Raw genomic sequence first — 27,268 nt, 5'->3', positions numbered from 1 at the left:
ATTAATAAAACACCCCGTGCTCCAGGGCTTACTGCTAGACCTACACCATCTTTTACTTTTGACACAAAAAAAAACACGCTTAGCTAATAGTCATTTTTTAACATTGCTAATATATGTTACCCCAGAGTAACTTTAGGGTTTTGCTAAAATTAAATGTAAATTTGTTAAGGTGCTCCTTGGATCACTGACTTTTCTCCATACTTACCCAAAAGCATTTTTAGCTTTTCTGCACACTCTTTGTAACTGTTAGAGGCATACTTGCCAACCTTGAGACCTTCGAATTCGGGAGATTGGGAGGGGGGGTGGGGGGTATATTGTAGCCCGGAAGAGTTAGGGATGCAAGGGATTCTGGGTATTTGTTCTGTTGTGTTTATGTTGTGTTAGGGTGCGGATGTTCTCCCGAAATGTGTTTGTCATTCTTGTTTGGTGTGGGTTTGCAGTGTGGCGCATATTTGTAACAGTGTTAAAGTTGTTTATACGGCCACCCTCAGTGTGGCTGTTGATCGAGTATGTCTTGCAGTCACTTTCGTGTGTATGCAGAAGCCACATACAGCATGTGACTGGGCCGGCACGCTGATTGTATGGTGAAAAAGCGGACGCGTCGACAGGTTGTAGAGGACGCTAAAGGCAGTGCCTTCACGGCACGCCCTTAATATTGTTGTCTGGGTGAAAATCGGGAGAATGGTTGCCCTGAGAGATTTTCGGGAGGGGCACTGAAATTCGGGAGACTCCCGGAAAAATCGGGAGGGTTGGCAAGTATGGTTAGAGGGGTTAGGGAGCAGGTTTTCAAAGTCTGATAAATAAGTGTTGCCACTTCACTTTAATAACAAACAAAGACAAATCCATATCTGCACAATCTCATAGTGTAATATGATACTGTATTGCAGATAAAATGAAAAACAGCCAAACGGAAAGCAGGATGAGCCAGTGTAATAATATTCAGTATAAACGACTAAACATGGGATAAAATGAGCGACTGAGGTTATGCAAAATACATATAATGCAGTCAAATAGGCTTTTGTAACGTTGAAAATGAATATACCAATCAGCAAATGATCATTTTTGTAATTGAATTTGCATATTACAGCTCTAAACAGTGCAAATTAAAACATGTTCAGTTTCTGTAGTGCTGTTTTCACACATTCACGAAGGATCGAATTGTGACTAGTTCCTCCTAATTAGGTTTAATTGACAACTATGATGTGCCACATCACATACACATACACAAAACCCCCTCCTCTGCTGTACTTTAATGTATCGAGGTTATTTTCCTCTCAAGTTAATCACATGTTTATTTAGTGCTGCCAGGGTCGCGATCAATTAATGCCGCACAAGCGTTTATTTGAAATATCCTTTCTTTGTGAGTCGTCGAGCCCTCAGATCGCACACTGTCTGATCACTCATCCCGCCAAGGTCTGCTTTTTTTTTCCACCAACGTCTTCCCTGACTCTGTCCAGCAGTCTGAATAAATAATTCAAAGCTGGATTTACGGTCCCTATTTCGCGCTGGCTGATCGTCTGTGCATGGTAGCAGTACAGCATTGAGGTTTTACATGGGTTGTGCAATCTGTTTGTGACTCTTAGGATCTATTTCTCTATCTGTCTTTACACATGTATTTCCCCTATACTCTGTGGTAAATAGGTTCTGTCCACACATGAAGACACATTTTCAGTCTGTCAAGCACATGCCAAAGCAACAGGTGGTGCTATAACCCTGAACTATAAAGTGTTTAGTCCAGTGGTTCTTGACCTTGTTGGAGGTACCGAACCCCACCAGTTTCATATGCACATTCAACGAACCCTTGTTAAGTGAAAAATTAAAAAAAATATTTTTATTTTTTTCAAATTCAAGACAAAGTTTTTTTTTTTTTACTAGTGCACAAAATGAACCGTGCACGAACATCACCTTGTTCAATGAACAAAACCAACACAGTGCAACTCACAACAAATGACACACTTGCAAATCAGATGGAAAATTAGAGGGAACATTGTTTGGGGGTATCCATAATACTTAGACTTCTTTCTTATTGTCATTCAAATTTTAACTTTACAGTACAGATACACCAATAGGCAGAAGTTTTTATTTACACGATTGATTGATTGATTGATTGATTGAATGAAACTTTTATCAGTAGATTGCACAGTACAGTACATATTCCGTAAAATTGACCACTAAATGGTAACACCCTAATAAGTTTTTCAACTTGTTTAATTAAGGGGTCCACGTTAATCAATTCATGAGTCTGGTGTGTCTTGACCGCTGCGGCGGAGGCTCTGCCGAACCCCTTGGGTCCGATCGAACCCAGGTTAAGAACCACTGCCTTACACACATCACCATGAATTGATTAACGTGGACCCCGACTTAAACAAGTTGAAAAACTTATTCGGGTGTTACCATTTAGTGGTCAATTGTACGGAATATGTACTGTACTGTTTCATATAATGTATTCTCTTCCTTTGCAATCTACTAGTAAAAGTTTCAATCGATCAATCAAAAAACCTGCAAATCAGATGGAAAGTTAGAGGGAACATTGTTTGGGGGTATCCATAATACGCTGATAGGGAGAAGTTTTTATTTACACGATAAGTCGGATGTCTCTTTACCTCCGTGGCGGAGGCTCCACCGAACCCCTGAGGGCGACTCACCGAACCCCTAGGGTTCGATCGAACCCAGGTGAAGAACCACTGGTTTAGTCTATCAGAAGGCTAAACAAAGTAATTTCTGAAAAAAAAAAGGTACAATTAAAGTACGATTTAAGTTACTCCTGAATAATCCCTTTAAATCTGAAAATAGACTGTATACAAAACCAGAAACCATCCCCAAAAAATATACATTTAATAAGTATTCATATGAGAGCAGAAAAAATATACAGTATATAATAGTAATAATTATGTTTAAAAAAATACACGAAACGCAGAAAAAAAAAGTCAACAATAAAGCATATTAAACAGCATCAGCTGGTTAATAAAATTATTTTCTTAAAATAACTACATGTAAAAATTTGATTTAAACACCTTTTTCAGATGTTTCTGAAAGATACTGTATATGTTGGATGAAAATCATACATTTGAGGTATTGTAAAACCTCTGTAGACCTTTGTTTTGAAAATACATTTTCATAGAAATAATCTGTTCCGGAGTCAAACTGTTAATGTGTATTTTTGTGGTGTTTTATTCTGTTTTATTAAATGTCCAGACACCATATGAGTTCAGACACCATATGAGTTCAACCCTTACTTTCTTCTTCTAATTCCACATTGTTTTGCGCACCCTCGTGCCTCCTCCCGCCGCCGCCAGTGCATCCACGTCCATCCTCATTCATCTCTCCTCTCCTTCTGCATAGCCCTAATGAAGTCAAGACCCCAGCGCAGTCCCCACTCTGCCACAGTTTTCCTCGGCATCCCAACAATTTATCACTTTGTCAGCGAGACACTTAAAGTTCCTGGGCTTTAATAAGGGCATGCGGTGGGACGATGGGGGCAATTAGGAAAGCGGAACGAGACTGTTTTGCATATTTACAAAATGTGCTGGAGTCATCGCCGCTGCCACCAACACGGCCTGTTGGCTACATGAATTATTCCTCTATCTGCCATAAACAGCTGGGTAATTATTACCGCCATCATCTGATAAATATTCTCCCTGTGATGCCGAAACAACAGAAGAACATTCGCAACTTATTGTATGCACACTTATATTTTATATACACATTTTAACTGATGTAAAAAAAATAAAAAATAAATCCAGACTTGATACAGTCGAGTTACTTATTCTGCTCTTTTGTGGCGTCTCACATCCTCCAGCTACTTCTTCTCCTGTCTCTCTTTTCTCTCGCCTTCTTCATTGCTCCCTTCCCCGTGTCCCTCTCAAGGACATTGATGAAAGGCGAGCTGCTACAGTGGAGTGGGACCTGCATTGCCTACTCTCCCCGCTTCTATGCGCCACTCTTTCTTTTGCCGTTTCTTTCTGATCCAGTTTGGGTGGAGACAAGTTCACTCCCTCAGTTTGATTGGATTTGTATATTGAGTGTGTGTGTGTGTGTGTGTGTGTGTGTGTGTGTGTGTGTGTGTGTGTGTGTGTGTGTGTGTGTGTGTGTGTGTGTGTGTGTGTGTGTGTGTGTGTGTGTGTGTGTGTGTGGTGCAGCATAATCTGGCTGCTGTGCTCTCCTTGACTCTTAAGAAAATTACTTTTGAGCAGGAAACAACGAAGGGAACTAAGGACAGCTTGAGAAGGTTTTTAAACTTTTTGCAAAATAAGCTTCCAAAAGCATTTCATTGCGCCAGTTTTTAGTACTTTGCACGATGAACTGATCAATTTATGAGTCACTTATGAGGAAATTGTGTTACCGGCTCAATACATTGAGCTGGCCATTGTCTCAATTGACTGGCTGACACCCCTTTCTCCTCCTCCTTGTCGCCCTATTGAGTCATTTAATTGGAGCAATTAAAGCAGCCAATCAGGTCAAGCCTCCATTAAATATTTAGAATTTGGCCAATTAGTTGCTCTGTTGCTGGCCTTGATGACCGCAAGTGCCTCGGTCTCTGATATCCCATCAGCCCTTGACTCCCAATTCTGAACCAGGAGGTAAATTATTGAGGGAGCGGTAAGAAACTTAGCTGTACTATATTAGCCATTAAATAAGTGAACAGGTCCCCGGTCAAATGTCAGTTCAGCTTTAGCTTATTTGAAAGTACTCGAAGATGGCTTGATTAGCTCGTTTATTCACCGTCTCCATAATGTGTTATAACTAGGGCTGTCAAAAATAATGAATTAACTCATGTGATTAATCAAAAAAATTCAATTTATGCAGGATAGCACCTTGAGAGGCAGCATCTTGTTTTCAAGAGGGTCCATACCCAAATACAAAGAATTATGCATTTATCATGTGCAAACGCAGAATAATAACACCATTTTTTGTTGACTGCACATGCTCCTTTACCTTGACCGTGGATGTTTACCTGTGTTGTTATACTGTCAATGATCAGGTCAATGCAAAAATGAGTGAATAAATGCCCACTGGTGTGGTTCCTGGCAAATTTCACTTCAAAATAAAACTTCAACGGGACTTCAGCTAAAACTGTTAGCAAGTAATTAATAACTCGTGAGTAATCATGATTAATCCAATGACTAATTTATTACAAACATTTAACATTAAAGCAATAATTATCATAAGATATTTTTGGCCAGTAGAAAGCAAATACTGTAATGTTTTTCCCATGTAAAACTCAAATTATTATTATTTTTTTATTGTCTTGGGAATAAAAACTCATCAAATGTTGCTGTGCTACTTCAACAACTTCCTTAAAACTAAGGGTTAGGAAACACCAAACCATGTTTTAACAACTAGCAAGAGTGATTGCCTTGCTTCATAATTTCAAGACTGATCACGTGTTGTGCATCAAGGACAAGACTGACAATTATTATCGCCAAGGAGCAGCAGGTAACAAGAGTATCACAAACAATTATTCCTCAGCTTCGAAACGTAAGAATATTCAAAATGAAAGGAATTTTTGGAACCAATCCCAGCTGCACACGGGCGGAAGGCAGGGGATACCCTGGACAAGTTACCATATGTTAAATACATAATAATCCTTGTGATTTACACATCGTTTCATCCATCCATTTTCTACCGCTTACCGTATTCCCTTTTTGGGGTCGCGGGGACATGGTTTCATATCATTTGAAAATATTGTAAATTGTAAGTAGGTTTGATATAATATTGATTATGATTAAAATCAGGAATAAGATTATAAATTCAGTGTTAATATTTTAGTGGGCCTCAAACCCCTCTGTAGTGGAAAAGTTGGGCCCCGAGGTCAAAAAAGCTAAGAACCCCTGATATAAGCAATAGCTATATGTATTTTGTAGTTTTCATCCATTGACATGGAATCGACATTGTGTCAGTCATTCCTAATTTAGTTTTTTTTTTCCCTTCCTTTTTATTTTGCTTTCCCCGTTCAATCGTTAAACTTTTTTGAAAACACACACACACACACACAAACACAAACGTAGCAAGTGCATGTGCAGCGTGCCGAACAGGGCTAATGAGGGTTGTATGTTGTGTCGGCTGGTTGGGTCGACACAGATCGAGGTGCCTTCAGCCGTTACAAATCTGTTTGGCTTTTGTCCACTACACAGCAATTAATAATGTTGGGACTGGGGGCAGGGAAACAAAGGTCACCCATTCAACACGACACACACACACACACAAACACACACACACACTCGTGTACATAGAACTGCTCATTCCTGAACGTAGATTCTATAAAAGCTCTTTAAAATTCTCTGCATCGATATTGACACACATACCGATTTATGAATTGGCCATATCTTTTTTTAATGCATAAATGAACTTAAATACGCATATAGAGTACACTATACAGTTCATTTACACTGTCACAGAGTAAACTGCAACATCATATTTTGCAGTAATAAGTAATATCCCTGTTAGCCAGGGTGACAAATAGAGGCCAAGCAACCTCTATATTCGCATACACACTATCATGCAAAGACTTAAACTACCGATTTTTACACATACATGCAAACACATATAGGTTTGCATGTGTTGGGATAATATTCTGCATATTTCATCTATCTTGTAATTTAATCTGATGCCGAGAAAGAAATGAGAATGCAAAGACGGCGGGGACTGTTGTGATTTCTTTTTAAATGCCACTAGCCGCTGAATTTATTAACCCGCCATTACAGACCCCACTAAGAATATTCTGGTTCGTATGCGGAGGTTTGTAATTGAAAATAGAAGTTGGCTAGAACAGTGGAGTGGAAGCATGTGAAAAAGGGATGAATTGTTGATGAGTTAGAGCCAACTCTTACTGGAATTGCTCTTGAGGAAATAGATTGGCTGTAGCAGTCCTGTTTCCACATAACCGTGATATGAGTGTTTTAGTAATTGTTTCCAATTCCCTCTTTAAAGTATTACCCCTTGTAACAATAAGGCTGTGTGATTGCCGGATGAAATTGCTGTGTATGGGCTTTTAATGCATCCCATTTAAGCAGCTTGGCTTAACAGATGTCACAGACAGACCTGTCCTGGCTGTTGTGATGAAATATATTCATCATCCTCCCACTTATACCCTCATGCTCGCTCACTTTCTCCCCCCACCCCTTGTTTTTCTCCCACGGTACCTCTGCTGTCCCAGCCTCTTATTATCGGGCACTTTTTCATTCATCTGAAGGACACTTCAGGGAATTACCACCAAAGGCTGCATTGAAAATGCAGTGGCACAGTCAAATTTGCTCATTCATCTAATATACAGGAAGTTCAGTTGGTTATTTGATGCTGCCACTATTTTGTGCGTTTTATTTGGCAATTGAATTTTTTTTTTGTTCTACTTCAGACCTCTTTTTTATTTTGGATGTTTTTTCAAGGCTTTAATAACTCAAATTAGTTGAGATGTGTGGATTATATATATATATCAATACATTTGTTTAACAGCCAATATATATCAATACATTTGTTTAACAGTTATTTTGCCATTAAAAAGGGATATGGATGTACTTCAGTCTAGCATACATACCCAAAAGTAAAGATGTCATGTATGTATGGGTATTCATACGGTTTTGTAAAAAATACCAACAAATTCATATTTTCCAACACAGTAATCCCTCATGTATCGCTATTAATTGGTTGACCACAATAAATTAATATCTGCAAAGTGGGAATCATAATTATAAATTGAATATTTTCATATCTAGAGTGAATGATGGCCCTGTGGTGAGGTGGCGACTTGTCCAGGGTGTACCCCGCCTTCAGCCCGAATACAGCTGAGATAGGCTCCAGCACCCCCCGCTATCCCGAATGGGACAAGCGGTAGAAAATGGATGAATGGATAGAGCATAAAAAACCTGTTTTTTTACCTTGTAAATAAAATTTTCCACATTATGAGAGCCCTCTAGACATGAAATAACCGTATTTTTCGGATTATAAAGCGCACTGTCAATGAACGCGTCTATTCGAGTCTATTTTCATACAAAAGGCACACCGGATTATAAGGCGCATCAAAGGGGTCATTAGGTAGGGCCCAAGCAGTGGCCCCACAGGGGCAATGCAGAGCACAGCAAGGGCTGTATTGCAATTGCTGTGTTTTTTCATCTATATGTTTGCAGATGAAAAATGTTATCTTTTGAGGGTCCTGCTAAATAATTAAAAAAAAATAGCTTTTCTGCACTCTTTTAAAAGCTACTAAAAAATAGCCCCTGCCACCACTTTCACGCATCGACATGAAAATCGCTAGAGAGGCACATAAAATAACCCATAATTGAAAACAAACAGGAAGTCTGCCATCTTGGTTTCTGTCGGCCATTATTTGGTCAGAAAACTTGTACTTTAACCAACTTCTCCTAGGGACTTTGTAAAGATGAGATGCGGTTAAAATGACAGATACTAGACATTCAGCCAAGGATAAATTGTGAAAAATGTTTGCCTACGCTGTAAAATGTTAGTGTGGCAAGGAGCCAAACTTTGATCCAATGGTTCGCCAAAAAACAAAATGTTAATACCTTAATTTTCACTAGTTCAGAGATTGATCGTAATTGGTAGAAATGATAACGATGACACATTGAAGTGCCCCATGGGTAAAACTTGTTAATGCCTATTCGTAGTGGGTGGAGCCTGGCAGTGAAATCTACCCCACATCATTACCAACCAAACTGTCATTGCTGCACCGTAGGTGATCAGAGACGGATACAAAACTGATGGGCGATGATACTTTGTGATACATTGTTTGCTTATGACATTATGTGGACTTTGATCTGATGGTTCGCTACAAAACACAAAACATTGATAACTCGGCCCACAAGTTCAGATCTTGATCCTAATTGGTAGAAATGATGTTAATAACGCCCTGTTAATAGCCATTCGAAGTGGGCGAAGCCTGGTGGCGAAAACTAAACCATCATTAAAGTTAAAGTACCAATGATTGTCACACACACGAGGTGTGGCGAAATTATTCCCTGCATTTGACCCATCACCCTTGATCACCCCCTGAGAGGTGATGGGAGCAGTGAGCAGCAGCGGTGGCCGCGCCCGGGAATCATTTTTGGTGATTTAACCCCCAATTCCAACCCTTGATGCTGAGTGCCAAGCAGGGAAGTAATGGGTCCCATTTGTAGAGTCTTTGGTATGACTCGGCCGGGGTTTGAACTCACAACCTACTGACCTCATGCTGCCTTAACTTCACTGTAGATGATCGGATCTTCCTCCAAACTGGCATGAAGCTTTAAGGTCTGGTTTTGATCATGCCTGATTACCATCTCTACCTTGTGGTGAAAAGTCATAACAGTTCAGCTTTAATATTGTGATTTTTTCTACATTGAAAACACTTCATTGTGGTATAGATAGCATGTGATGGTGGTTCTTTTGTCAGCATTTTGCATAGACAATGTAATTTAATACATTAATAATTGTGGGCTTTGTACCGAGGATGTCGTTGTGGCTTGTGCAGCCCTTTGAGACACTTGTGATTTAGGGCTATATAAATAAAGATTGATTGATTGATTGATTGATTGAAGACTGTGATGTAACGTCAAGCCGCTTTCTGACCATCTCTTCAGGATGCGCCGTTTTTAGGGCGGGTCATCAGTACGCTGCTGAAGAGATTTTCTGTTTTTTAGTTTTGTTTTTTTCATGTATACAGAACATAAATGCTACTTTTATTTTGATCACATTTAATAAATCGGTGAAAATTGTTCGCTGGTTTAACTTAATTGCATTGTTGAAGAACATTAATGGTTAATGCACATGTACAGTATCATTGATCTGGGATACATTGTAGTTGTCTATGACCATGCATTTCTACCATATTTTCCAGACTATAGAGCCCACTGGTATATTAGCCGCACCCATTAACCTACTCAGTGGCCTAGTGGTTAGAGTGTCCGCCCTGAGATCGGTAGGTTGTGTGTTCAAACCCCGGCCGAGTCATACCAAAGACTATAAAAATGGGACCCATTACCTCCCTGCTTGGCACTCAGCATCAAGGGTTGGAATTGGGGGTTAAATCACCAAAAATGATTCCCGGGCGCGGCACCGCTGCTGCCCACTGCTCCCCTCAGCCCCCAGGGGGTGATCAAGGGGATGGGTTAAATGCAGAGGACACATTTCACCACACCTAGTGTGTGTGTGACAATCATTGGTACTTTAACTTTAACTTTAAAGTTTGGAAGAAAAACTTTTTTTTCCATATATTTTCCGCACCGGACTATAATCCACAGATATACATATATGTTGTGTAATTAGATATTTACACAGAAAGATTTTGTAAATGTTTAATTACATACCTTAATTGTCTGCAATCGGTGACAATTGTAAACATGTAAGGTAATGCTAACAACACTAGCTTGATTACATTACGATAGCATGTACAAATATGCATGAAAACACTACTATCAAACATATGACGGTTTAGAAGGATGAATTGTTTTAGTTGTATTTTACAACTTACAAACATTGCTTGGAGTGATGATTGAAGAACCCATATAAGTAGAAACACATTGGATGACTAGTAAACGGAACGGCTTATACGTTCAAGACACGAAACATAAAGAAATACTGTGGACTTTCAACCCATAGCACCTGTAGTGAGCAAATTTGTCCAAAAGATGGCACCATAGCACGAACAATAAAACACCTTTTCGGTGTCTGTGTTGGTGTTATTACTATGTAAGTTGTTTGTGGAGAAAAATCCATAGATTGGCCGCACCTTTGTATACGCCACAGGGTTCAATGCGTCAGAAAAAAAATGGCGTCCTATTGTCCAGAAACTACGATAGTTTTGATTTGTTGTTGTTTTTTTCAGCAAAAAAGTTTACTTACTTACTTAGGACTACCCAAAGACTTTGACATTTTCTATAAAATATTTCCATAGTGGGATAAGGCACAGGCCAATGAAGAACACATTAAAGTTTGGTGTGCATCAGGTTACTTGTTTGGATCCTATATAGTTTCTTCTCACTTTTCATAGCATTGTGATTTTACTCTATTTACTCTGCTATTTATTGTTGAATTGTCAACCAATAAGGAACATGCCTGCGCACTTATTGTTCATTTAGGATACCTAACATGTAAAATGTTGTTTTAGGAAGGAGATGGATGAACTTGAAGAGCTCCAGAAGAGAGAGAGAAGCTGTCTGAAAAAGGTGAATGAGCAGAAAACCAAAATCTTCCAAGCTTACAGATGGCACCATCTCCTCAGCACCAAGCAGGTTGGTATGCAACGCACAAACATTGGCATACAGTCTGCATAGATTTGACAAAGATTTGATGAACCAGACAGAGTGCTGTGTGTTTTTTGTAATGTAAACAGACATTAAGCTCATATACTGATATACTGTAACCTTTGACCACAGCTGCTCTCATCTGAATCTCTTGCAAAAGCTATCTGAAGTGAAATGGAAACCAGATCAATTATGTCTTTTTAATGTATTATTTAATTGATATTCTATGTAGAAGAAAAGTTTAGTTTCTCCCTTGCACTCCTCTGTCGGGCCTGATACTGTACTGTATATACCGTACTCTTTCTCTGTGTATGGCTGGGGACTCTTTCCCTTCATAGCTCTGACCTTGTCAGCAGTGAATAGATGGCTCTCCCACACAGTTCATCCTTCTGCACTTCTCGGACCCCGGCCCACACACACACACACACGCACGCACACACACATACATACACAGGATTGTACTCACAGCTTACCAAAAAGCCCCAAGTCCCTCTGACAGAGACAGAGATGCTGTGTTCCCGGGGTCAACATCATTGCTCTTCCCATAGTCTGCACGTTGCTACTATGTGTGATAGTGTGTGTTTGTGTTTGTGTGTGTGTTTTGTTGCTGTTGTATTTGTGGCAAGTGACATGTTTGTGCCAATTTCTGTGTTCTATTTGTGTCTATTATAATGTTCCAGTCTTTAGCAGACAAGGTTTTTTAAATGCAGTAATTCTCAATAGATGAACTTTTGTCTTATATTTGTTTCGGTATGATTCTTAAATTCTGGGTTATTATTATTAATTGATATTTATTGTGTTCCATTAGGGGTGAATAGTGGTCCATAGTTGCCGTGCGTAAAATACAAGTTGCAGTTTAATATGGATACCACTGAATTCTGCGTGTTTATTAGAGCACTTGAGATTTTACCATGGGCCAAAAAATTGCAAATCTTGCATCAATTTTGATAAGGTTATGAAATGTTTTTCTCACTTTTAAAAAGGCACACTTGTCATAAAAACGGCAGGTAGCAGGAGTGAGCATGTACTGTAGGGGCAGACTTTGGGCCAATGTCCTGCCTAGGTATCCAACAAGACGTTGGTTGTTTATTTATTGTTAAATGCTAACTAAATACCTCTCTATTTTTTATCAATCAGTTTTGAAATGTGATATTTTGCTTAAAAAAAAAAGCAAAGACATGATGCTTCTCATTTTCCACTTAAGCTCTTTTCTCATTTTAAGTGTCCTCAATAACAAGTGATGTTATTAACATATAAAGTAGATCGAGTCCTCTAACTCAGAGCTTTGGTCTAGTAATTAACCTGCCTGCAAAGGGCTCACTGTGATGTGAATAAAACTTGTTTAGGCCTTTTGTAACAAATTCACATTAGAAGTGTACATGTGTATTTGTGCTTGAGCATAATATGACATTGAACCATCTTTGTTTTTTCAGTGTCTACCCGTATTTGTTTGGTGGGTGAAACTGGGAGACCTTGATGTAAATGTTGTCCTTTGCTCTTATTAGCTAACATAAGCATGCCGTCTACTGTAGCTCTTTGTCGTTCTTTAATGGAGTATGCCATCTCTTCCACCTTAGTGCCCAGGGGTCTTCAACTCTCCATTCAGACTGGCCCCCCATGAGATGGAGTCACTACTGAGGCAGGTCAAGTACCAGGCCCCCACAAGGCTAGTCCCCAGGGAAAGCACTCATCTCACACCTGCAAGCCTGACGCCCCCCACTTTCGCCATGACTCCTGGATCCCCGAGGAGAAAAAGTCGAGCCTGTTGCTCCCCCGACCCCATACTTCCTCCTATCACGAACACCAAACAGCAGGTAACATAGTAAAAAAACTATATTTCAGCAGGAAAATATAGTTTACGGACACCAGAAGCAGTTGAGAAAAGTGCATCTATTGCCGAATTTAGAGAGGTTGATTTTCCTCTGCAGTCCTGTAGGGGGGTGCAATAAAATAAATGTATAGATTAGGTACGTAGGTTGTAACTGAGAAAAATGATAGCGAGTGCTGAACAGATGAGCGAGTAATAGTTTTATTGAGTGTCATTTTAGTCATATGAGCCATTCAATTTCTTCCTTTTGTCCGATGGGGAATTGTTCTTATTGAAGGCAGAGCTCCTTTAAAACTCCTTTTAAAGAAGAATTGCATCATTAAAGCATAGCACACAGCACTCTCAGGGGTTACTGTAAAGCATGGGTGTCAAACTCTGGCCCGCGGGCCAAATTTGGCCCGCCGTGTAATTTCATTTGGCCCTTGAGGCAATATCAAATTAACACTAGAGCTGGCCCGCCAATTATATACAGTGGCGGTGCCGCGGTAACACCGCATTCACCGCTAATTCTCATACTTGACAACCCTTCCGGGAGACTGCCAAATTTCAGTGCCCCTCCCGAAAATCTGCCCCGAGCTGTTGTCACGTCCGCTTTTCATCCAGTCCAACGACGTGCTGGCCCAGTCACATAATATGTGCGGCTTCTGCACGCACCAACACAAGTGAATGCAAGGCATACTTGATCAACAGCCATACAGGTCACACTGAGGGTGGCCGTATAAACAACTTTAACAGTGTTACAAATATGCGCCACACTGTGAACCCACACCAAACAAGAATGACAAACACATTTCGGGAGAACATCGGCACCGTAACACAACATAAACACAACAGAACAAATACCCAGAATCCTTTGCAGCACTAACTCTTCCGGGACGCTACAAGGTGTGTGTGGAAAAAGAACCAATTAACCTCCAAATGGAGCTGATTGAACTCCAGTGTGATGACACGCTGAAGTCAAAGTATGATGCTGTTGGCGCCGCACAGTTTCCACAATTCATCCCTGACACAATGCCTCAGCTCCGCATCCAAGCTGCTCAATTGCTCTCCATGTTCGGCAGCACGTATCTACGTGAGCAACTTTTCTCCTCAATGAAGATGACGAAAACGTCTCACAGGATATGTCTGACTGATGAACACCTTCATTCAATAATGAAGGTTGCCTCAGCTCAAACCCTGAGCCCCGACATTAATGAACTGGCATCCAAGAAAAGATGCCAGGTATCTGGCTTGGGCACATCAGATTAGAATTAGACTTCGACTTCGACTTAGACTTCCTTTTTATTGTCATTCAAATTTTAACTTTACAGTACAAATAAGAACGACATTCTGTTACATTAGCTCATGGTAGTGCAGGAAAAATAAGATTAGATCAGTGTGTTGCAAACTGAGCAGTTTAAAGTCCTGAATGGTTGGTTTATTCATTTTTATTTTATTTTCAAATTTATTAGCCTGTGGAAAAAGTTAATGTTGATATTTACCTCAGAAGGCTGCAAATAGAAAAGAGGCATTACATTTTTATTTAAATTGTATTTGATATGCCATTGATATTTTTTTATTATTATTATTATTATTTGAAACTCGATTTTGCACGTCACTATAAAGTTATATAAGACTTGCTTGTTCAATATTCAATGCAAAACTTGTTTGGGTCCCTATTAAAAGGTTAATTTATTCAACCTTGGTTCCGCGGCTTTGTTCAGTTTTAAATTTTGGCCCACTCTGTATTTGAGTTTGACACCCCTGTTGTAAAGAGACATTTAGTGTCTGCATTTTACTGAACATTGAATGTGAGTGTGAAGTTGTGTTACTCTCAAACTTTTGCACATACAGACGTGTATATTAAAAAAGGACTTTGAAAAGGAATTTCATGTTTCCAGTATTACATTATTCAACGTCATTTTGGTCAAAATTAGTTTGGTTTTCTAAAATATTTCCAATAGGAAATACTTATGATATAAATAATGTAGTTTGTACTATATAATTAGCATTTTAACTGGCATACAAGTGTAAAAATACTATTCATTTTAAAAACACACTGCCTTAATTTAAAAAACAAAGATGTTATGTAAATGTGGGGCACAAAACTTTTTTCTCCTTCATTCCATTTTTAAGATTCTTAATTTTGTCACATGTGTTAGTTAAATTCCCACAAACAGAAATCATAAAATACTTCAATTTATGAATCCCCATGTAATGCGCTGTAAACCCAACCACAAGCTCCTATATACAGATGTCTGGTACAGTTCCACAATCCTAAGGTTTTGTGTGACTTTAATTCTGAATTTAGCTTATATTACAAAACCCAAAACCAGTGAAGTTGGCACATTGTGTAAATCGTAAATAAAATAGAATACAATGATTTGCAAATCCTTTTCAACTTATATTCAATTGAAAACACTGCAAAGACAAGGTATTTAATGTTTTTTTAGCAAATATTAGCTCATTTGGAATTTGATGCCTGCAACATGTTTAAAAAAAAGCTGGCACAAGTGGCAAAAAAGACTGAGAAAGTTGAGGAATGCTCATCAAAAACTTACTTGGAACATCCCACGGGTGAACAGGCTAATTGGGAACAGGTGGGTGCCATGATTGGGTATAAAAGCAGCTTCCATTAAATGCTCAGTCATTCACAAACAAGGATGGGGTGAGGGTCACCACTTTGTGAACAAATGTGTGAGCAAATTGTCAAACAGTTTAAGAACAACATTTCTCAACCAGCTATTGCAAGGAATTTAGGGATTTCACCATTTACGGTGCGTAATATTATCAAAAGGTTCAGAAATTCTGAAGAAATCACTGCACGTAACATTGAATACCAGTGACCTTCAATCCCTCAGGCGGTACTGCATCAAAAACCGACATCACTGTGTAAAGAATATCACCACATGGGCTCAGGAACACTTCAGAAAACCACTGTCAGTAACTACAGTTGGTCGCTACATCTGTAAGTGCAAGTTAACACTCTACTATGCAAAGCCAAAGCCATTTATCAACAACACCCAGAAACGCTGCCAGCTTCGCTGGGCCTGAGCTCATCTAGGATGGACTCATGCAAAGTGGAAAAGTGTTCTGTGGTCTGACCACATTTCAAATTATTTTGGGAAACTGTGGACGTTGTGTCCTCCGGACCAAAGAAGAAAAGAACCATCCGGATTGTTCCAGGCGCAAAGTTGAAAAGCCAGCATCTGTGATGGTATGGGGGTGTATTAGTGCCCAAAGTATGGGTAACTTACACATCTGTAAAGGCACCATCAATGCTGAAAGGTACATACAGGTTTTGGAGCAACATATGTTGCCATCCAAGCAACATCTTTTTCATGGAAGCCCCCGCTTATTTCAGTAAGACATTGCCAAGCCACATTCTGCACGTGTTAAAACAGTGTGGCTTCGTAGTAAAAGAGTGCGGTTACTAGACTAGCCTGACTGTAGTCAGGCTAGTCTAGTAACTAGCCTGACTACTAATAGCCTGACTACTAATGAAAAGAAATTATGAAGCCTAAAATACAACAACACAGACCCTCGACTGTTGAACAACTTTAGCTGTACATCAAGCAAGAATGGGAAAGAATTCCACCTGTAAAGCTTAAAAAATTGGTCTCCTTAGTTCCCAAACGTTTACTGAGTGTTGTTAAAAGGAAAGACTATGTAACACAGTGGTAAAAATGCCCCTTTGCCAACTATTTTGCAATGTGTTGCTGCCATTAAATTCTAAGTTAATGATTATTTGCAAAAAACTATGACGTTTCTCAGTTGGAACATTAAATATCTTGTCTTTGCAGTCTATTCAATTGAATATAAGTTGAAAAGGATTTGCAAATCATCGTATTCTGTTTTTATTTACCATGTACGCAATGTGCCAACTTCACTGGTTTTAGGTTTTGTAGTTGTTATATACCCAATCGTTGGTGATTGACAAATTACCAAACAGAAGTTTGATAATGACAACAGACGTAGTGAACAGAATGCAAATGAAAACTATGGATGAGCAGTAGTCCCTGTGTCTTTCTTTCTTTTCTCTATCCCCTTTATGACTCCAAACCCAGTGTAAAAACTATCTGGTGGTGATGGATAAGGGTGGGAAGTGGTCAGGCCAGGCCACTGATTCCATAGTGATAGGAGCAAGGACAGGATCCCCCACACCCACCACTTCCTCGGTCTTTCCCCCAACATTGATTTTTAGCAAACAAGGTCAAGAACACGTAACAGCTTGGTGATCTATCCCGTCTAACTGAGCAATTGGGCAGGTTACAAAATTAAACAACCGCGGCAGCAAAAATACTGCCATTAAGAACCGTGGCTGTAGGCAACCTCCTGATGTCATATTTTAATCAACTTCACAATATGGCAGTAGCTGAATGTGAAGTATCATGAGAAGACGGCATCCAGAAGATTTAGCTATGCATGAGCTCTAAATTGTTGGTTGCGTAACTCAGCTGTTGGTGTTAAAGATTTGTCATAATGTTGTTTACAATGAACATCAGCAATCTGTTTCTGCTAGGAATTAAATTATTAACTGGTTTTACTATTAACCGCTATACAAAAAACACCCCATTTGCTTCGTCGCAAAGACTGCACTGTGTTTCAATCATCCTCACTTTCCATGAACAGACATTATGCATTACTAAGTTACACCGGCAGTGCACCTGCATGTACGCACCTATCAAGAGACACGCGAGTATGCTACATTAGCTTAAAAATGGCAGCAGGACAAAGCAGCACACTTTTCCCACCCTAAAAAAGCTAAAGTCAGCAGTGTGGTAACATTTCGGATACTTTAAAAAATGACCAGGGAGTCACTGAAGACAATGGGTCAAACCTGCAAAACCTGCCAAAATAGGGTTGCAGCTAAAAAGTCTATTACCGTACATCCGCCTATATTTGCATGCCATAGTAAAGGTAAGACATATTAACCAAGGTAAATTATGTTAGTGGCAAGTTACTTGAATAAATAATTGAGTTGATAGGGGAAGTTGAATAAAAACATGTCACTTACATCCAATAGCATAGCATTGAGTCAGTTCATTGTAAACAAACAGCAACAGGTACTCCTGTCAAGGGCTTCTTTTAGGGACCATTTAACAACAGAGAGTGTTTCTTCCTGTCTGTGTTGAATAAACTACAGGCATTGTAAGTTAATATAGTATGTGTAAAACACCAACATAACATCAGGAGTTTGAAAAATAGCAGCACTATACCATGGGATCTAATTATGTGCATTCCAGTTATTATTAACACATAAAATACATTATTACAAATTAATAAATGGACATGGATGACAGTTGATGACAATACCACTTGAGTTTATTACCCATATGAGTAATATTTTCCCCGGGATCAATGAAGTGAATTGTATTCTTATATTAGTAATACATTATTTTATGTATGTATCATTAATTATTTATTGTTTATATTGTATCATTTTTCTGTTATTATGTTATTGAATACTATTATTTTCAACAGTAATAAAATACACATCCAAATATCTAAGGAATGTATATGTAATTTTATCACATTTTTGGTTGTAAAATTAACCAATGCATAATAATCGTGAATCCGGGATTATTACTCAAACTATAATAATACATTCACAATGTATAATCGTTGCATCCCTAGTTGCTGCTTTGTTGTGTAATATGCTTGTTAATGAATAACCTTGGGCTTTAAAGGAAGCTATTTGGGGTATAACAATTCGTTTTAACAACAATTTGATTTGACATTTCTGGATGCCAAATACAATTTAAATGATCTCTTTGTTTTTTAGAATGATTTGATCCGAAACAATTCAGTTAGTTGAAATCGATTAAGTAACCTTTTAGCAAAAAATAAGACAAATCAACCAGTGTGACTGTGAAACAAATACTGGATACTGGACATTAAAGGTGAAGTTTCTTAAATTCTTGTTATTTCTTGTAAAATAATTATGTTGGACTATGGATACAAACAACCAAGTAAATAACAATTAATGGCCAAATGCATTCAAATCTTATTTGAATAAAGAAGTGCAACCAACACAGAAAACCTTTGCTGTTGTCATTTTCAACATTCAAGCTATTTTTACTAAAAGTACATCAACCAAAATTTTAACAGTAGATTTATCTGTTAAATCAAGTTTCCCGATTCGGCCATACAGTTTCTGTTCTTCGACCCGGCGTCGCCGATGACAGACAGTGTCCAAGGTGTTCGGAAGCATGTATGTCTCCTCATCCCTGTTGATGCTGTTGAACCCTCGTTTCCTAATTTCGATAACGTCCTTGATCCATCTCTTGTATTTATTTCTCATTAAATAACTTTTGCTTGGCTGCCAGTTGCGTGTTGTTTGTCACACCTTATGTTGTTGTGTTGCGGCTTGAAATTATTGTGTTGTCGTTTGTATTTTTTGTGGCTTTTACAATCGTGCTGTAGCTGAAAGTTGTTGTGTTGTATTTAATGATATTGTCTTGTGGCATTTGCTGTTGTTGGACCTTTCTCAGCCACCGTAGTTTTTCGCCAATTTTGTTTTGATGACATCAAAGACAGGCAAAATAGACTTAACGTTTAACGTCATTATTAAAAGTGTTTAAGTTCATATAAAGGCTGCCGTTCTTAAATCCAATGTTTTCTTTTTTCTTGCATAGATAAAATCGATGGATTCCCTTTAAACAGAATCTTGGATAGATACCTATATTCCGGAAGGCAAACTTGCCGAGCACAGATTGATATACCTGAAATTTAGGAATGCAAATCGATCTATCGATACATTGATCAATCGCTATACGCCTAGGACCTACCTATCTACATATTCCTTTCCACTATTCGAGCACTCCAAATCATTTTTAAGTGCAATAATTAAACAGCTGTCTATATTGAGTTTTCAAATTGCAGAAATAACAGCCTTTCTACAATTATCGTCTCCCTCCAATCAATCCTGTCCTCTTTAGGCAGGTTACTGTAGATACATAACCACTCACACCCGGTACCCCTGTATATTTACATTATGTTGACTTTATTTATTTATTTATTTTTTAATATGATGTTTTATGCATTTACTTGGCTATAACTAGTTGTGTGAAATCAGTCTTGATGAAATTATTCATTCCAACTGTCTATCCATCCATCCATCTTCTTCCACTCATCTGAGGTTGGGTCGCGGAGGCAGCAGCCTAAGCAGAGAAGCCCAGACTTCCCTCTCCCCAGCCACTTCGTCCAGCCACTCCCGGTAGATCTAGAGGCGTTCCCAGCCCAGCCGGGAGACATTGTCTCCTTAACATGTCCTGACCTTTAACTGTACATCCAATATTTGTCTTTACTATACATTGTCACCACTCTTCTTATATCGCTCATTTTCATCAGACTTGCTCGGATTTACTCTGTCCGGCTTTTTCTTTTTCCCTCATCACTCTTTCCCTCCTAGCTTCTCTCATGGTCTCAGTGTCACAGGAGGAGAGCTGAAGAGGATTGGCCTCTGCTTTTAGCTGTAAACCATCACCACCTGTGGGAGAGGGATCAGACAAAGACAGGGGCGGGAGTGAGGCTGAAGCAGAAAGAAACAATGATCATTATCTGATACGTGTGCGTCTCTGTGGTTATTTCAGGTCCGGATCAGAGACCCTGGGGATATGTGGGAGCAAGGCGTGTGTTTTCCTGAGTTGTCTTCGCATCTGCAGACCTCATACGGGTACCTGGAGGATCCACAGAATGAGATACGACTTCACAGTGGCACACTGTGAGTCACACAAGTTAATTTGTCTATATGTATTGTAAATAATACTTGTAATATGAGGTTTTAGGTATTTTGAGTTGCGTGAAAAATTTGCATAACCGATTGAAACGGAATTCTGCACATACGTACATACACACAAGTTAATTATTATTTGCAAGAAAAAAATAAAGTTTATGAGTTTAGACATCAAATATATTGTCTTTGTAGTGCATTCAATTGAATATGGGTTGAAAAGGATTTGCAAATCCTTGTACTCCGTTTATATTTACATCTAACACAATTTCCCAACTCATATGGAAACGGGGTTTGTATATTCTCAATATTCAGTGTTTTATTGTTCATAGTAGGGCTGGGCGATATGGCCTTTTATTAATATCTCGATATTTTTAGGCCATGTCACGATACACGATATATATCTTGATATTTTGCCTTAGCCTTGAATTAACACTTGATGCATATAATCACAGCAGTATGATGATTCTGTGTCTACATGAAAACATTATTGTTCATACTACATTAATATATGCTCATTTTAAACTTTCATGCAGAGAGGGAAATCACCACTAAGTCAATTTACCAAAACTGTATTTATTAAACAGTTATTAAGCAGTGGCACAAACACTCATGTAATTTCCAAAACAGAAAGTGCAAGATTGTCAGAGACATTTTAAAACAAGCTATTAGTGCACTTTTGTGCATGATGTCACTAAGACGACATATCAAAACAACACTTAAAAAAAAGTGCAGTTTTTGTACAGAACGCCTCTACAATAGTTTAAAACAAATAAAGTGCACTTTTGTGCATGATGTCACACAAGATTTTTCAAATAAAAATTAGCTGCATAATAGGAAATCAAATAGTATATGTCCTTCGCTATGTGGTAGGTTACTGCGGACGTTATCTCCTTCTGTTGTTGACAATTTTTTTCATACGGTGTTGATCTGGAAATGGTTGCTTCGGCATTTTGTGGGTGTGGCACCGAACGGAGATGTTGACATGCAGAGTTTCAAGCACTCTTCATTCTCTAGCGGGTGACTTTTCAACTGATGCTACAAATTAGCAGTGGTGCTACTTTTTGTATCAACACTTTTACCGCATACTTGACATAATACAGTTGTCTGTTCGACATCTTTCCGCTTGAAGCCAAACCACCGCCAGACGATGGACCCCGTGCTGTTTTTCTTGGGAATTAATTCTTCCTCCATTTGTTACCAGATTAGCACCTACTTTCTTTCGTATTACCACTCGCACCGCTCCGTTAGCACCACAGCTAACGTTAGTCATGTCTCTACCTCTCTGCTCCGCGAGAGCGTATGACGTTGCACGCGCGACAGTATGTGACGTATGTAACAAGGTGCGCTTGTTTTATGTCACTGTGAGAAGCAGAGACAAGAAAGAATGAGAACCGCCTGTAGTGTAATGCCCGCAGCTAAAAGCAACTGCGTAAGAACGTATACTCGAATATCACGATATAGTCATTTTCTATATCGCACAGAGACAAACCCGCGATATATCGAGTATATTCGATATATCGCCCAGCCCTAGTTCATACTTAATATTGTAAATCCCACATTCTATATTTGTATGTACATTCTGACTGTCAAATAATTCAGTAAAAAAACTAAAAAGACCATCTCAAAAACGGAATGAACTATAGTTTTTTTTACTGAATTATATGACGGTCAGAATGTACATAAAATATAGAACGTCCGATTTACAATATACCAACAATAAAATACTGAATATTGAGAATATATTAACGTTGCTCCTCTACTTCCCAGACCACCTCATTGGTCTCAGACGTGTCGTTGCCCCGCCCACTCTGCCCCATCCCTCGTCTGCATGAAGCAGAGTTTCCTATGGTTACTGTAGGGTTTGGTTAATCTATTAATGCTCAAAAGTGTATTCCTCCCTCCGTGAATGCATGTCTGTCTTCTTCGTTTCGTTTACCTGAACATCATTATCCAGCACCATCTGCTGGTCACATTTTGTATCACAGTCAGTTTAACTGCGTATCATGACACGTAGTAACTCGTATGTCACTCATAAGCGCACATTTTAACTATTGGAATAATTTCTGTTGTTTGAAAATATCCAGTGGGCCGCATTGAAGTGTTTATAATGTTGTATTATGCCCAGGTAGAACAGTTAACTGCTTTGTTATGCTGTTTTGCAAGACCCGTATCACGTGACGTAAACTTGACACCTCATTGGCTGGTTATAAGACAGGATCGATTGCTTTATTCTTATTTTACCGGAAAGGAGTCTTGCTTTTAGAAGCAGCAAAATTGAATTTTTTTCATACACTGATTTTCTTTTTACTCTGAATTTTTATACACTGAATTTTAAAACACTGTTTTTTCAATGAAATTGTCAACCTAATTTGATGTAAAAAAAAAAAAATTCAGTTCACAAAATTCAAACACAAAAAATTCAGTTACATAAATTCAGTGTCAAAAAATAAACTTTTGTCATGAAGATACAAATTAACCCCCATATTTTTTAACTCTCTGTTTGAATGACTGGAACACCCAAGAACAGAACAGAAATATAGCATTTTCTGCTCAAACTCTACACTCACTCTCACTTATTTTAATGCTACGCTCAAGTTGTTTGATCATCATGTCAATTAATCCGCGAAGAAGAAAAACGGATGTGTCGTCATGTGCAACCCAGCTATTAGGAGTGCTACAAATTCCTCAATGCAAAACACAACCACAAATATATTTTTCATTTTTATACATTCGTGATCATGCTTTCGTATTCTATCTGATTGGATTGTGCTGGAATGATCAATTGTGTGGCCATGTGCAGATCAGTTAGTCAACACATTAACTTTTTTAAACCAATTTTTTAAACCCAAAAATATAAGGAGAACACCACTGGCTAGCTTATGCGACTATTAGTGGTTTAACAGAAGATAATATTTTTTCTCTCTATATTTTTCATAATTACTGATTGTATTGAATAAAAATGGCTTGTCGGTCCAAGGAATTTGTCTGTCAATCCGGCATGTGTCTCTTTCACGTACACACAGGTTAGCAAGTACACTCAGAAAAAAGCAGTCCAAGAGAAGCAACTAACAATTTGCAGTCATGTTGTTACTGTACTCGGGCTGTATATTTAATGATGGATAATGTTAATAGGTAAACTTTGCTAAAATTCTATCATTAGCTGACCACACATAAAGCTAATGTGTGTGTTACATACGAGCAAAGTTTATGTTGCCTTGTGCTAAAAGCCGGATTGGAAAGGTAGCGCTCTCCATGCATCTGCGTAAAGGTTGCAACCTGCCCCTTTAAGTAACAAATGAACACATAATTATTATAAACCTAAAGGGTAAAGGCCTGGTGATTTTGATACTGCTTTAGCACACATTTCTTATTTCAGAGGCTTTTCCACGAAATTAGAAATGGCGTGCTTGTGTGTATGTAACAAGTGTAGCTGCAGTGTATTTGTGACTTTGTTAAACACTTGATTATAACCTCATTACTGCTCACGGGCTAATCTACTCAGTTGTGTGTGAAGCGCTCGTATTAACCCTCAGTTTGATCTTCCTCACGCTGTAATTTCTCTGGCAACGGAGCAAAACGCCAGCCACTTTTCTCGCCTCTGTACTGTTCTTTTGTATTTAGTACAGTTTCAATCAAACAAGAAACTGCACACACAAACAGAGAGACTTTTATGGAATATATATTGAATATCTTTTAAACCAGAGATTTGTTGTGATGAAACCAAACTTCATAGCTATGACCTTCACAGTTGCTTTGTGGAAAACGTAGCTTTATTATACTAAACAACTAACTTACCACAACCATCATTGACTGAATTCTTCAAATATAAATCGTTTGCCTGTCTTGTTTGTTTGTTACATGTTTCCATTGACTGACCAGACAAACCGAAAGTATGCAGCATTAGTTGGACCACAGCAATAACCTGTTTTCTCAGCCAGACAATGTCAAGAGCTTCACATAGTTGTCACACACTTGAGGTACATTGATAATTAGATAGTTGTGTTTATTTATGTAACTCAGTTTGAGATGTAGTAATTAGCATGTTAGTGCATGTGGTTACATGTAGCTCATCTGCCTTACATTAGGAATATTTTTGAATTTGTGTGTTCTCCTTGTGTAAGTTTACATTTGGTACTAAGGTTTCCTCCCACAGTCTAAAATAATGCATTTTAGGTTAATCCGAAGCCCTAAATTGTCCACTGATGTAAATGTGAGTGGCTACAGCAGGGGTGTCCAAAGTGCATCTCGGGACCATTTGCAACAATTTGTTTAATGTTAGTGTTTACCTAAAATCCTAATTGCGAATCACAAACCTTAAATATTTCACCCATTTGATAATCGCAATCAACAAATTGAAAACCACAAAATTGTGTAGAGTATTGATATCATACTTGCCAACCTTGAGACCTCCGATTTCGGGAAGTGGGGGGCGGGGGGTGGGGTCGGGGGTGGGGGGGCGAGGTTAAGAGGGAGGAGTATATTTACAGCTAGAATTCACCAAGTCAAGTATTTCATATATATATATATATATATATATATATATATATATATATATATATATATATATATATATACATATATATATATATTTATATATATATATATATATATATATATATATATATATACAGGTAAAAGCCAGTAAATTAGAATATTTTGAAAAACTTGATTTATTTCAGTAATTGCATTCAAAAGGTGTAACTTGTACATTATATTTATTCATTGCACACAGACTGATGCATTCAAATGTTTATTTCATTTAATTTTGATGATTTGAAGTGGCAACAAAAGAAAATCCAAAATTCCGTGTGTCACAAAATTAGAATATTACTTAAGGTTAATACAAAAAAGGGATTTTTAGAAATGTTGGCCAACTGAAAAGTATGAAAATGAAAAATATGAGCATGTACAATACTCAATACTTGGTTGGAGCTCCTTTTGCCTCAATTACTGCGTTAATGCGGCGTGGCATGGAGTCGATGAGTTTCTGGCACTGCTCAGGTGTTATGAGAGCCCAGGTTGCTCTGATAGTGGCCTTCAACTCTTCTGCGTTTTTGGGTCTGGCATTCTGCATCTTCCTTTTCACAATACCCCACAGATTTTCTATGGGGCTAAGGTCAGGGGAGTTGGCGGGCCAATTTAGAACAGAAATACCATGGTCCGTAAACCAGGCACGGGTAGATTTTGCGCTGTGTGCAGGCGCCAAGTCCTGTTGGAACTTGAAATCTCCATCTCCATAGAGCAGGTCAGCAGCAGGAAGCATGAAGTGCTCTAAAACTTGCTGGTAGACGGCTGCGTTGACCCTGGATCTCAGGAAACAGAGTGGACCGACACCAGCAGATGACATGGCACCCCAAACCATCACTGATGGTGGAAACTTTACACTAGACTTCAGGCAACGTGGATCCTGTGCCTCTCCTGTCTTCCTCCAGACTCTGGGACCTCGATTTCCAAAGGAAATGCAAAATTTGCATGGTTGGGTGATGGTTTGGGGTGCCATGTCATCTGCTGGTGTCGGTCCACTCTGTTTCCTGAGATCCAGGGTCAACGCAGCCGTCTACCAGCAAGTTTTAGAGCACTTCATGCTTCCTGCTGCTGACCTGCTCTATGGAGATGGAGATTTCAAGTTCCAACAGGACTTGGCGCCTGCACACAGCGCAAAATCTACCCGTGCCTGGTTTACGGACCATGGTATTTCTGTTCTAAATTGGCCCGCCAACTCCCCTGACCTTAGCCCCATAGAAAATCTGTGGGGTATTGTGAAAAGGAAGATGCAGAATGCCAGACCAAAAAACGCAGAAGAGTTGAAGGCCACTATCAGAGCAACCTGGGCTCTCATAACACCTGAGCAGTGCCAGAAACTCATCGACTCCATGCCACGCCGCATTAACGCAGTAATTGAGGCAAAAGGAGCTCCAATTAAGTATTGAGTATTGTACATGCTCATATTTTTCATTTTCATACTTTTCAGTTGGCCAACATTTCTAAAAATCCCTTTTTTGTATTAGCCTTAAGTAATATTCTAATTTTGTGACACACGGAATTTTGGATTTTCTTTTGTTGCCACTTCAAATCATCAAAATTAAATGAAATAAACATTTGAATGCATCAGTCTGTGTGCAATGAATAAATATAATGTACAAGTTACACCTTTTGAATGCAATTACTGAAATAAATCAAGTTTTTCAAAATATTCTAATTTACTGGCTTTTACCTGTATATATATCAGTGACATGCGGTGAGGTTCATGACTGGTGAGGCACTGACTTCATCACAGTCAGATTTACAAACATATGAACCCTAAAGAGTATCTTATTCACCATTTGATTGGCAGCAGTTAACGGGTTATGTTTAAAAGCTCATACCAGCATTCTTCCCTGCTTGGCACTCAGCATCAAGGGTTGGAATTGGAGGTTAAATCACCAACAATTATTCCTGGGCGCGGCGCCGCTGCTGCCCGCTGCTGCCCGCTGCTCCCCTCACATCTCAGGG

The 27,268-nt window shown here is 38.8% G+C and overlaps 1 protein-coding gene across 1 annotated transcript in view; it reads left to right on the top strand.

Moving 5' to 3' along the window:
- The window catches only part of spata17 (spermatogenesis associated 17), a 97,109-nt gene that overhangs the window by 25,192 nt on the left and 44,649 nt on the right, over positions 1–27,268 (top strand). Inside the window, exons 6-8 of the mRNA XM_061963539.1 lie at positions 11,096–11,219; positions 12,809–13,045; positions 20,634–20,764. Of these exons, the coding sequence (XP_061819523.1) occupies positions 11,096–11,219; positions 12,809–13,045; positions 20,634–20,764 (492 nt within the window). The remainder of the gene's footprint in view (positions 1–11,095; positions 11,220–12,808; positions 13,046–20,633; positions 20,765–27,268) is intronic.

Source organism: Nerophis lumbriciformis, linkage group LG06 (assembly GCF_033978685.3).
Source record: "Nerophis lumbriciformis linkage group LG06, RoL_Nlum_v2.1, whole genome shotgun sequence".
Lineage (NCBI taxonomy): Eukaryota > Metazoa > Chordata > Actinopteri > Syngnathiformes > Syngnathidae > Nerophis > Nerophis lumbriciformis.
The sequence above is the reverse complement of the archived record's forward strand: the minus strand, read 5'-3'. Positions and strand labels throughout refer to the sequence as shown.